Source organism: Amblyomma mixtum, chromosome 9, assembly GCF_055824585.1.
Source record: "Amblyomma mixtum isolate Tamu chromosome 9, ASM5582458v1, whole genome shotgun sequence".
NCBI classification, from domain to species: domain Eukaryota; kingdom Metazoa; phylum Arthropoda; class Arachnida; order Ixodida; family Ixodidae; genus Amblyomma; species Amblyomma mixtum.
Genome location: NC_143020.1, coordinates 33,704,488 through 33,717,636, shown reverse-complemented (window position 1 = coordinate 33,717,636; position 13,149 = coordinate 33,704,488). Strand labels below are relative to the sequence as shown.

Genomic DNA, 13,149 nt, shown 5'->3' with positions numbered 1-13,149 from the left:
TTTCGCGCCACTCCCGGTGCGACCACGCCCACGTTTGGCCACTTTTATGGCCCTAATTAACTAACTAATGATCCGATCGGCACCAAACTTTTTGCGCCGCATCCTCACATCAACCTGCTTCGATTATAACCACTTTTGAGGCGATATCTCTTGATCGGGTTCGACAATCGCTGCGGACACGGTTTGGCGAGACAAAGCTGCCGCCATAGCCTAGTAATGCTTTCGCATTAATAATTACTCCCGCGCCCAAAGTCGAGCAACGCGGCGCCGCTAAGGTACACAGGTCATTCCGAGACAGAGTCCAAGTTTTCGACCCAACTGTCAACAAGCCAAATATAAAACATTTTCCCGACATTCCCGCGGTGGATGTCGCTTCCACGGGGGCACCACTTTTCCCTATAGGTAGTTTTGAAAAAGTGTATGGCGCAGGAGGCGTTGCCTTGACTGGGCATCGCCATGGAATATTCATGGGGATGGGAAGAAGCTTTCAGAGGGGGAGGGGTCGCGGAAGAGCAGTAAACACCTATCACTGCCACTTCTTTGCTCAAGAAAAAGTGAAAATCTCCAAGGTTTTCACTCCCAAGAAACGAGCCCTTCACAGAAAAAGCGTGTACTTGACTCCATCTCGACGAAGTCAGGAAGATAAGCATTTTTTTTTATTAAGTTTAGGTAGAAGGCCGCAGAAAGCAGATATTCCAGACCAAAAACTGGGATGCGCCAACGCCACACGCACTCATCAGCATAATGCGCGGGCACGTGGTGCCGCGGCAATCTGTTGTTTATGCATGGAGGGGTTCATGCAAAATGAACGGCTGCCCCACGGCCCTGGCTCCGAAGAGAAAGCGCACAAATCTAGGCTGCGATCGGGGTCCACGTTCCGAGCAATTCATTAGCGCATGTGCACTCGCCCCTGCGGCGTTAGGAAGAACAGTTTACCGAGAACGAAGCGTGATTCGCCCACTCCCGAGATAATATTAGAGTTTGCCTTTCCAACATCCCTATCGTCATCGTAATTAGCCTGGTAGCGTCCAGTGCAGGGCAAGGAGTTTCCCCACTCATTTCCAATTAGCCGTGTCAAGCGCCAGCGGCATTCAACTTCCGCCAGCAAATCTCATAATATCTTATCCCGCCTGTAAAACCATAGTGCGCATAAAAGCGATTTATGCATTTAGTATTGTTTAGGTAATAAGAAGTGCCCTTAGCTGTTGAGCTGTGTATCTTTTGCTCATAGAAGGTCTTTGACGTGACAGAATCTAAATGTCTAGACGCCTAGTATATTTTGCCAGAATCAAACTAATAGGGTATAGACGAACGCCAATCTGTGACGTAAACAAGGTGCGGTAGCACTGCTGTCACTACTTAGGGGTAGCTGGGGTACGGTCCATGCCAATTCTTGTAAGCAAATGCTTCAAAGTAGTTTTCTGAATTCCCTTTGCACCTATGAGGTCTTCCTTTCTATAAGAAAAGCACAGTACGACATTGAACAGAATGTGGAAGTATGGACCGTCATTTTAAAGCCAATGTATTTTTTAAACAATGCAATATATGCGTGCCGTGTTACTCCCGGATGGTGGTACCGGGTCGGTGTGCGGTCCCTAGAGAGAGATGTAAGCAAAACTTTTCAAAATTATTTTCTCATGTAGCGATGCTTTATGAATGCACTCGTTCGTTATCTAGTCGCGAGTACCTACGTTTAAAAAGAGCATGAATAAATGTGCAAGGTCGTTTTGGAGCTCGTATCTTTTATAAACGTGACGATAAGTGTGTCTTGTGAAAAGGGGACCTCACAGAAGGTCTAGGCGCTCCCTCAAAAAAGATTTTCCGAGTAGCGCAAGTTTCTCGAGCAGTCCGATAATCCGCCACGCGCGCTACATTTGCTCACAAATACAGTGGCTTAAAGCAGACACCCGAGAAAGGTATACAAGACAGTTGTCATAAAGTTCCATAAGGTAACCGCGCACCGTAGCCGACGACAGAGCAGACGATGTCTCCGGCTGCGTGTAACGTCTGGGAGCGCCCCTTGTATTTGTAAACACGGTACTAGCCTACATCTGCAAGTCTCCTAACCAGCTAAGGATCTTTAAATTCTTTCTTAACTGACCAGGCGGTTAACATTCTAATAAAGGAAACGTGAACAGTTTAATATAAAAAGCCATGTGGTGTCAAATCAATTCTTCGCCGGTGCCAATTTGTTTAACTGTTCCGTTATGAGAAAAGAGAGAGTAACTATAATCCGAGCCCTCCAGACAGGCCTTTTTTTTCAGGCTTACAGCTCAGGATGCAGAAACAGACGTGACTAAACCATCAGTACTTTTGAAAACAACGACCCAGGTCGCCTTCACGAATTGACCATGACCGCGGCGCGCCTAAGAGATTCCAGCTGCAGTTGTTATCAGCCTGTCAATGCTCAGGCAAAATCTTCGCCAAAGCAGACAGAGAGAGGAAGTAAACTTTATGTGCTCCAAAACGTGTTGCAGAGCTCTCACGGTTGAGTCCTCATTCCAGGACCACCGCGGCCTTTGCGGGCCGGCTAGCCCGTTCACCAAGCCAAAGCTGCTCTCCCGAGTCTGAGCTGGACAGCGCAGCCCCCCCCCCCCCCGCCCCCCACCTTTCCACTAGTCCAGCGTGGCGTTGTGGATGGATTATGGGTACTGCAGAGGCCGGAGAGACCGAGGTGGTGACCCGCACCTACAGACACGTTTTGAAGCAGTTCTGGCGAACCAGAAGCCGGTATCCACCACCTCACAATATATTAGAAAGGGAGCGGTCGGTGTCATGGCGGCAGCGACAAACAAATTCATATCCATGTCTCTTCATATAAAATAGGATACACCAGCCCTTATATAGGGACACGTGCCCCTGGTGAGGAGAGAACCCCAAACTTTACCACACCGCATGGTTCATAACAATATTCATGCCAACGAATCGTGAAGGTCGCGCACCATTCGCGTCGTCACCGAGCGCCTTGTTAACTGGCAGTTGCTCTTTTGTCGATTTTCCCCAAAGCAAATTTAGGTTGCACACCTCCTCAGCCAATGATCGGTTCCGCCGGGAATAGCACCGCAAAACGACACCATTACTTGTAACGCCTTTCTAACGGTGGCTGTCTTGTGGGCAGCGCAGGAATAATTGGTTTCTAGCATTTCAGTAAAGGCCATATTTGCTAGATGCGAATGCCGAGAACCCTAAATCACTTATTTCTGTGTAAACTGGTGAGTGATTTGGCATGTTTGGCGTGTTATATGTATGTTTAGGGCTTAGAACGAGCGCATGGATGTTCCGCCTCTTAAGCCTTTTACTGTTTTTCAGAGCCAAGATTGTGACTTGAGGCGATAATATGATGCATTTTCTAGAATATGTGTACACGGCTGTCGCTATTGCCCAAGAAGAAGTTCTTGAGCAGCACCGGTGGCAATAAACACCGTTGCATGCTGCTTACCAAGATTCGCATACCGGTGGTGGTGAAAACTTTTAATTTCTGAAATAGAGTTTGGGAGCCACAGAGTGGCCACGCTACATGGTCGGCGTCCCTAGTCCGGGACACCGCATGACAATGCCCCGTCTCTAGCCCGTTTCACCAGAGCCCTTTGGGACTCAAGCGAGGAGCAGTTGAGAAGGGCAGTCTCCCATGCCTCTCTGGAAGGGGTAGGGGAAGGGGGGAGGTGGGGATTTTGAGTACATGCCCACACCATGTGGAAGATATCACAGGTCTCCCCACAGTGTGGGCATCGCCCATCCGTGTTAGGATCGTAATGCTTTAAGATTGCAGGACAGAGTAGAGTACCTGTCTGCAGGCGCCTTAAAGTTCGCTCCTCCGTCTTACTCAGCCCCTTTGCAGGGGCCGGGAAAAGGCGGTGGATGTCTCTATAATGCGTTATAATTTCCTTGAATCGCAGCAGCGGCTGGTTAGTCTCCGAGCCAGAAGAGCTGGGATGAGGAGCCCGGTGAGTAAGCGCTCGGGCAGCCGCGTCAGCGGCCTCATTACCTCGTAAGCCCTGGTGGCCAGGAGCCCAAATTATTCTTTTGGGTGTTGGATCAGTGGCAGTCCGTCTTAGAATGCAAGCAGCTAAGGGGGAGATCTCCCCTGCCAAGTAATGATCACATGCTTTTCGGGAGTCCGTAATGATGATTCTCGAATTGGCGTGGGCGGCAGCAAGCGCTATCGCTACTTCCTCGGCTCGCATTGAATTTGGGGCTCGAAAAGAGAGTCCATCAACGTGCATTTCCTGGTGAACGACAGCGGCCGTGTAAAATCCCGTGGGCGATGGGCCTGCTACGTCTACATAATATACACCGGGTCGGGAGCCGTGTTGTCTCTCAAGAGCCCGAGCCCGCGCTTGTCGCCTGTTTGCGTGCATGTCGGTGTCCATGTTACGAGGGAGCGGGGAGACCCAGAGCATATGGCGCCACAGTACTGGGTTACGCTCCGCCTCCTCTGGAGTGCAGTCGTGTTGGATGTGTAAGCGGTTTAGCAGGCGGCGCCCAGGGGCAGGGTTGCCAGATTGGGCTATTAATAGCCAAATTGGGCGACTTTTTGTCCGAGTTGGCGTCAGAAATTTTGTTTTGGCTATGTGGCTACCTTTGGGCTATATCTTTTTCATGCGTGAAAAAAAAAAAGTTAAAGTTGTAATAATGTGCTCTGTTACAATTATACAGTGACAGGAAAAAATGCAGGCTATAGCAGGTTAAAGAAATTGAGCGCGTGTGCTACAAAATGACAATTTGAAAACGCTGTGCTCGAGATGACGTGTGTCAGGCGGTAAAGGATCATGACCTTTTGATTTCTTTTATGAAGAGTGGACACTACGTGAAAGTTGCCCCCAGGAAACACTTCACGGCCTATAGATTCCACTTAATCCGCAGACTAACGCCACCCGCGCGCGCGCGCGCCTCCGAACGTAGACTGTTGCCGTCTGCACATGCGAGCGTTCTCCCATTGACGGTGAACCGCAAGCGACCTTGGCGCCAGAATAGAGGGCAAACACTAGACTAACTTAAGCCTCCCTACGTGATGCGAATACGTAAGCATTAAATGCTACTGTTTCGCTTCTGTTGCGTGGTTCCGTGATCCTCACATGTTCCATTAACCGTAGACGTGGCCTAGTGGTTTGGGGCTCCGCTTCTACTGCGGTAGGTGGCTGGTTGGAAACCCACAGCCAGGCATGTTCTTTCCTCGTATTTTTTATTCTGGTTCTGCGAACACATTCTGCTCAAGATACGCATGAGGCAAGTAATGCTTACGCATTGGTCTTTTTCTATTTCTTCCTATTCCCGTGATGGACACAGCAAGCGCGCCACTCGCAAGAGCCTACGCTTTTTCTGCAGCCTCAAGCGGCACACGTGCAGCCCTCGAGATTCATTGGGAGCGACGCGAGAGCGCCGTGTCCGTTGCGTAATCTGCGTGCACTCATGCGGAGCCATGGAGCCATCCTTCGGCGCGGCGCGGAACCCACTGTAACTAACGAAGGCGGCTGAAGTTAGTGGCATGACATGGCATTAGATCCGTCGCTACGAGAACTTTCAGAATGGGCAAGTGGGCGATGTAAATCCGGAACTACAAAGAGAAATGGAAAAAGGAGTCGGAATTCAAGGGTAATATGTTTTTCTCATTATTGTGAACGTGCTGTTAGACTGAAGATAAAATCGACATAGAATATCATCTAATGGCATATATCCTTGATTTATTCTGAGCTCATGCATATCGTAGAATGTAGCTTCAAGAAGGCGCATGGTATATGCTTTGAGGTGACGCTCTCAGTGAGAACCCTTTCTCTTAAAGCATAAAATTGAAATTTGAGGCTGTGTAAGTATACAGTAAGGTATTTTCACTGTCGATTTGTCTAATCTGCGCGCGAACATTTAGAAGGTGAAATATTCCTAAACTAGAGCTGCGATTGCGTTATATCGCGCCGCCGTTCTTTTCCGCGTGCAGACTGGCTGTCGTAACCCGCCTCAGGTGATATGGCTTACTGCCGCACCTGCAAAGTGGAACTGCGGCCCCATTTTTAGGACCTGGTTAGCGCACCTGGTTAGCCGCACTGGTTAGTGCGCATGACGGATGCGAAACGTAACAACGGAAATGACACGCCTTGCGCGCCCCCTCAGACGTCATATAATATCTATAAGACTATAATATCTCTATGATATCTATATATAATATATATAAGACAAAGAAATCTAATACGTAAATATTCTTGCCAAAAATTAATTCAATATACTCAAGAAATGTCGTCACAAAAACAAATATTTTTGGCTACTTTTGGGCTACCCAAAAATTTTGCTTTTGGCTACGTTTGGGCTACTACGGCGGCCAATTTGGCTACCTGAGGTCGGAGCCATCTGGCAACCCTGCCCAGGGGCCGTCTGCATGAGCCGCGTGTATTGGTTCACGAGGTGGGCCTCCCGCAGCTCCTGGTAGGAGTTTAGCACCCCCAATGCCTTGAGTTTGGCATTAGAGGTAGCCACCGGGAGATCCAGGGCTCGCTTAGTTGCCTTGCGGATGACGGCGTCTATTCGCGCCTCGTCTTGCTTAGTAGTGCGGAGATATGGCACGGCGTAGAGGATCCGGCTAGTCACGAAGGCATAGACGAGCCGAAGCGCGTCCCTGCCCCGCAGACCGCCCCGCTTGTTGGAAACGCGGCGGATCATGCGCCCTACCTGTTCGCCTACTCTCTTGAGTTTCAGAATGGTGGAGTCCGGTCTGAGTCTGTGGTGAATGAAAAGGCCCAGAATACGGAGCTCCTCCACCTCTCTAATAGGACCTCCTGACAGAGAGATGTGAATTGCTGTCCTATCCTTTGGGTTCGCTCTGACATGCAAAAGCTCTGATTTCGCTGGAGCACATTGGAGCCCACAGTCAATGGCATACGCATCGACTATGGAAGCGGCCTGCTGAAGGCGGGCCTCCATGTCCCCAAGGCTCCCCTCAGTGGTCCAAATTGTAATGTCATCTGCATACAACGCGTGTTGAATGCCTTCCACCCGGGCCAGTTGGCTTGGGAGGTGCATCATAGCTATGTTGAACAGGAGCGGTGATAACACCGCTCCCTGAGGGGTACCCCGTGTTCCCATCATGTAAGGGCCGTATTCCTCGCCCTCAATCCGAAGAAAGGCCTGGCGATTAGTCAAGAAATCTCTTACATACGCGTAGGCCCTAGCCCCACAATCGGTAGAACTCAAGTTGGCCAGGATGCTTCCGTGTTTAACATTGTCGAAAGCTCCTTTCAGATCAAGGGCGAGGATGGCTTTGTCATTGTGTTGCATAGTTGTGGGTCGTATTACATCCCTGTGCAGCTGGAGAAGGACATCCTGTGCAGACATGTGGGGGCGAAACCCGAACATGGTAACTGCAAAGAAGCCCTTACTCTCCAGGTATGGAGAGAGGCGATCCCGAACCATCGTCTCCATAAGCTTGCCCGCACATGAGGTCAGTGATATGGGCCTCAGGTTGTCCGTATTCACGGCCTTACCTGTTTTAGGGATAAACGTCACAAGTGACGTTTTCCACTCGGGAGGGAGTGGACGCCCGTCCCAGATCTCGTTGATGTATTCTAATAAATGGAGGTAGGCTGAGTCCGGTAGGTTCGCCAACAGGTTCACTGTTATGTGATCCCGTCCCGGAGCCGTACCCCGGCGCATTTTTGCTAAGGCCGCCTTAAGGTCGTGCAACTCGAAAGGGGCATCAAGTGTTTCATTAGGCCTGCCAGAGTACATGTACTCAGGCCCAGGCGGGTCCTCCGTACGACAAAGATATCTGTCGCACAGAGTGTCCGCAAGTTGCGCCGTCGTACCTTGATACCCTTGCAGAGCCCGCCGGAGCTGCTTTTGCGTCTCCCCTCTCGTTTGAGAGGGGTCGATTAGACTGCGAAAGAGACGCCACGTGCCCTTCGAGCTCATCTGATGAGCTGCGGCGTCGCAGCGTGCTATCCAATTTGAATCTGAGAGTTCGGCAGCATACGCTGCAGCTTGCTCTGTGAGTTTGACTATGCGGTCGCGTAATTTGCGATTAGTTTTCTGCTTTTTCCACCGTTTAGTTAAGCTCCGGCGCGCCTCCCACAAATGCAGGAGGTGGGTGTCCACTGCGGGGATCTCTTCGGTGGTTTGTAGTGTTGTGACGTGTTGTTTCTGAATGTTGTATATGTGGTTAGCCCACTCCGCGTAGCCGCCGGAAAATAGTACGGGAGGGATAGTGTGATTTCGGAATTTGTGCCAATAGGTCAGCTTGGCCTGACCCCATTTTTTGCGCGCTGCCTTCGCCATGAGTGTAATCCGGAGAAGGAGGTGATCGCTGCCTAGAGAATCTCCCAAGTTCTCCCAAGCAGCCGCTCTAGCATTTTTGACGAGAGAAAGGTCTGGACACGTGTCGCGGGTTACCGAATTCCCCACTCGGGTGGGATACGCCGGGTCCGTGAGCAACGTGAGGCTGAGGGTGGAGATGAGCTCCGCCAGCTTACGTCCTCTTGCCTGTTCGAATTGGTAGCCCCAATGAAGGCTGGGAGCATTGAAGTCTCCAACGATCACTAGAGGCTCTTTGGCTGCCATTTTTATCGCGCGAAGGAAGATTTCATTAAAAGTTACGCGCGGCTTATGCGGAGGGCAGTATATGTTGAGGATATGTATTGACGGGTCGCGGCGTCTGAGAGGCAGTACCCGGACCATTGTATATTCTTGCTCGGTACTCAAGTCTAAGTCGACCTGAACCCCGGTGTAAGCCTTATTCACCAGGATGCACGTAGAGGGGCCCCCCTGAAAGGTGCTGTAGCCTGATAATTTAGCGTCTATGCCGGGCTCCTGCAGGGCAACGAGTGCCGGCATGTCACCTAGGGACTGCAGGTAGAGCTGGAGGTGTGACCGTTTTTTCCAAGCCCTGAAACCCCTGCAGTTCCATTGAATGATTTGGAATCTTTCAAGGTTTTTATCATTCCTATTAGATGTGCTAGCCATGTTGTTCTATTTATTTACGGGGGAGCGGTCTAGCTCTGGCCGGGAGCCAGCGCAACCCCAGCGAGAGGCCGCACCGACCCAACAGCTGCCGAGCCTGAACCGTGTTCCTTCGCTGCCTGGCGGGAGGCTGTCTTACGTTTGAGGTGAGGGGAATCGGAGCTAGTGGCGTTCTGAATTTGGGTGCTGACCCAGGGCTGCACGGCTTTAAGGACCGAATCAGTGACCTGGGCCATAAGCTCGGGAAGTGCTTGCGTTAAAGCTGCCTTGAACATGTCCTGGAAGGACTCGCGGACTGCTGACATGATTTGATTCGGGAGGGCCGCCACTTGCTCCTCCAGTTGCTCGGTTTGGCGCTGCAGTGCCTCTAGGCCGGCGACGCGACCAGCTGATCCAACTACCGTGTCCCCGCTCTGCCGCGAGACGCTAGTGAGGCAAGATGTTACGGATGATCCGTCATCCTCGTCATCTGGCTCAGCTTCTTGCATTGGTTCGGATGACCCGGCCTGTTTGGCCTCTAATTCCTGAATTTTGCGCGCTAGAATTTGGTTCTGGCGCCTGAGCTCCTCTACCTGCTGCTGTAGGGCGGTTTCGGTAGGGGAGGGACGGGTAGGGGAGGGACGGGTAGGGGGCCCAGAGACTGCCCTACTCCAACTGCTCACCTGTGATTGGACGGGTGCCAAGGGCGGGAAGTCCCTGGCGTTGAGGACCGGGGGCACCGCCTGGGTCGCGGACTTGACAGGTTTCGATGTGCCGGGTTTGGCCTTGATTTCGTGATCGGCTGGCGCTTTCTTGACCTTGGGCGGAGGAGCCTGCTTGGGCCCCGTCTTTGTCTTCGGTTTCGATCCGGATGGGGAGCTCGGTTTGATGGCTTTCCGGAACCGCCCAGCACAGCCAGGAGCTCCGGTAGGGTGGCCGCCTCCGCAGATGAGGCAGCTCGGAACACAGTCATGTTCCGCCGGCCCGTCAGGAGTGGCATCGGGAACCTGGACTCCACAGCGTTTGCAGCGTCCCGGCTGCGGTCGCGGGCACGCATCGGCCCGATGGCCCACTGTGCCACAGCGGTGGCATGCTGGCACTGTTTTCTTGTACAGGCGAACAGGGAGCCGTTCGTAGCTGTACAACACCGTCCGTGGCACCTTGGTCCCCGCGAAGGTGATCACCGCAACCGGGGTTCCCCCTAGCTTGCGCACAGACACCACATTTTGTTCCGCACTGAGTTTTCTTTTAACGCTTTCAGACGTTTCGTCTGGCGAAACAGTCACGACGCCTCGACAGAACGCACCGGAGAGTTTAGGGTGTCCCCGGAACGGTAGCTCGCGTTCCCCTACCGGCAGCACAATATCCCGGAGTAGCTTCTCCGCGGCGTCGACTGATTTCAGTGCACATACAAGGACGTTTTGGTCCCAAACGGGCCACACCGCAAGTCCAGCATTTGCGTCGTCCCCGAGGATGCTGCGGACTGCAACGCCGGCTTGTCCAGGACCAAACGTTGCCTTGAGGTCGACCGTGATTCTTGGTTTCAGCACAACAACGATGTCATCTTTTTCAATGCGCGGCGTGTTCTGCGGCCGCCACCGGAGTTGCTTGGAGCTCTTCGAGGCTGCGTTCAGCGCACTCCCGCCCTGCGTATGCGCAGAGCTAGCCGGTGCCTGTTGCTGGGTGGCACCAGCACCAGCGTCCCTCGATGCCGCTGCCGCGTTCTTCTTTCCGCGCCAGACGCGGATCATATCTTGTAGGTAGTCGTCCTCCGTTGGTAGAGGATCTTCGCCTTCAGTCGTATCCTCGGATTGATGGGTATCCATTGTTACGATCTGCAAGGACTGCGGGTCGTATCCGGTGACTTGATTTGGAGCCGCCAGAGCCGAGGGATCCCCGACCGGGGCCATTGCAGGCCACGGCGCCGTTAGGCTTAGCACCACCGCGGCGTGACGAAAGCTTCAAATGACCGAAAAGTGGTCGAAAATTGGCCCCACCTTAACAAACGTGGTGTAGACGGGGGCCGCTGAGGTTCCTGGAGACGATAATACCAGGCTTGCAGGGGAAAAAGTTGGTGTATCGCAATTGATTGCGATTTGTCACGGAGCCGACGCGGTATGCGACCGCTCCCGTCACCGACGCTAGCGCCCCCCCCCCCCCCCCCTCGCATACCGCTCGCTGGTCGGCGTGGAACGCTTGTGCGGCTCGATGTTTGCAAGTGATTGTTGCTTGCGTTAACACGCCGTTTTCCCGATCGAGGGAACAGCGACTAGCCAGCAGAACGCACGCTTGACAAATTTATAGTCGATGTACTTTAGGTGAAAGCAGAACAGCACTTTTATCTGCGATCTTGGTGCAGGTGTAACCTAAGTTATGTTAGAAGCGCTGGTAGTGTTCTGCTTTACTGTTCTCATACACACACGTTTGTATTTTTGTCGCACATTTACGATTCTCCGCCCATAATGTCGCTGCTGATTTCCAAGCAATATTAGCCCATATACGCGAGCCAACTCTTCCGAAGTTATAAGGACCTTTCAGGGCTTAAAATCAGCACAGAACTCCACTACCGGCCACAAATAAACGCACAGTGGAAGTCAGCTTGCGTGCACACTGTCGTCCATTGTGCCTCTGCGGAAACTCCGTGTTTCATTTTTTTTTTAAATACTGCAGCTTCCCATGCGGCTATAAAAGAAAAGCGTAAACAGATCATACCAATCCGCAGCATATAAGATAATATGTAAGCACGAAGAAAACTTCAACTGGGCGAAAAATTGTTGCGCAGGTCAGCGGGTCTCTTAAGAAACAAGTAGCATGAAAAGCGGGCATTGGTGAATATTGCGCCAGCTGCGGTTACGTGATCAATGTGAGCACAAAAGAAGATGTTGTTTGGAGGGGAAGGGCAAAGATGTTTAACAGGTATCATTGTCAATTCAATGCACCGGGGCGAAGGCAAAAGGTCAGAGAGTTTCTTTTTTCTACAGCGTCAGCCGCTAATGCTAGACCTTCACCCTAATCCCCACCCCCATTTAGGACCGCAGAGTATTCATTTATGCGTAATATGACGTCTCCGAATTCAAAAATCACGTGACCTATTTTTCATCGGTCTCGTCACTGAATGTTGACATGACCAATTTGCCAGAAAAATGCGCCATTTGTTTAAGTATAGCGAGGTAAATTAGCTTATTAAGCGATGGGTCATTACATGAAGCAAAAAAAAGAAAAAATCTGTGGCTTAGCTTGGTTAAGCCCGGTAATTGCGAAAGCAATATCCGTACGTACGCCATGGTAAAGCTCGTAGTGTAGCTGGTGGTGGTGCTTGTGGTTAGACTTGTGGTGATGCATCGGTTATACAATGCAATCCCATTCAATGAAATGCAATACAATCCAAACCAATCCAATCCCATCCAATCCAATGCAATCCATTCAAATCGACTCCAATCCAATCCACTCCAATCAAATGCAATCCAAACCAATCCAATCCAATTCAATCCACTCCAATCCAAACCAATTCAATGCAATCCATTCCAATCCAATTCAATCTACTCCAATCCAATTCAATCTACTCCAATCCAATCCACTCCAATCCAATGCAATGCAATCCAAACCAATCCAATCCCATCCAATCCATTCCAATTCAATCCATTCCATTCCAATCCAATTCAATCCACTCCAATCCAATGCAATCCATTCCAATTCAATCCACTCCACTCCAATCCAAACCAATCCAATCCAATCCAATTCAATCCAATTCAACCCACTCCAATCCAATCCACTCCAATCCAATGCAATCGTAAGTGCCCGGAGAGCGAGGTAAGCTCAGCTTTATACCGCTGCTGTAGCGTCACGTGGTCAGCTGCAGCGCCTCTGATGTGGAGCCTCCAACGCCGCGGCCGACCGCGCGAGCCGGCAGCCCATCTTTCCTCTGCTGTGACGTCATGTTGTCACGTGGTCAGCCGCCGCGCCTCTGATGTGGAGCCTCCACCGCCACGGCCGACCGCGCGAGCCGGCAGCCCATCTCTCCTCTGCTGTGACGTCATGTTTTCACGTGGTGTCACGTGGTCACGCTAAAGGTCAATGATAGCTCCACCGCCGCGCTCGACGGGCTGTAGTGTAGCTCTAGTAATATGCTTCGCATAAAAAATATGACACAACGCGGTTGCCTTAGCAGCTGAAAGTGGAACTCGTATTGCGCTACGCGACGACCCCTTAAAAACAGTTTTTTAAGGCGGA

General features: G+C 51.4%; 1 protein-coding gene across 4 annotated transcripts in view; it reads right to left on the bottom strand.

Moving 5' to 3' along the window:
• Positions 1-13,149, bottom strand: part of LOC149328699 (uncharacterized) — a 340,147-nt gene that overhangs the window by 55,472 nt on the left and 271,526 nt on the right. The window contains exon 1 of one of the 4 annotated variants that reach the window (XM_089559647.1): positions 9,603-10,114. The exons of the other annotated variants lie outside the window; for them this stretch is intronic. Coding sequence (XP_089415773.1) covers positions 9,603-9,976 — 374 coding nt within the window. The 5' untranslated portion in view covers positions 9,977-10,114. Of the gene's footprint in view, positions 1-9,602; positions 10,115-13,149 lie in introns of those variants that run through there. 4 annotated transcript variants of the gene reach the window in all.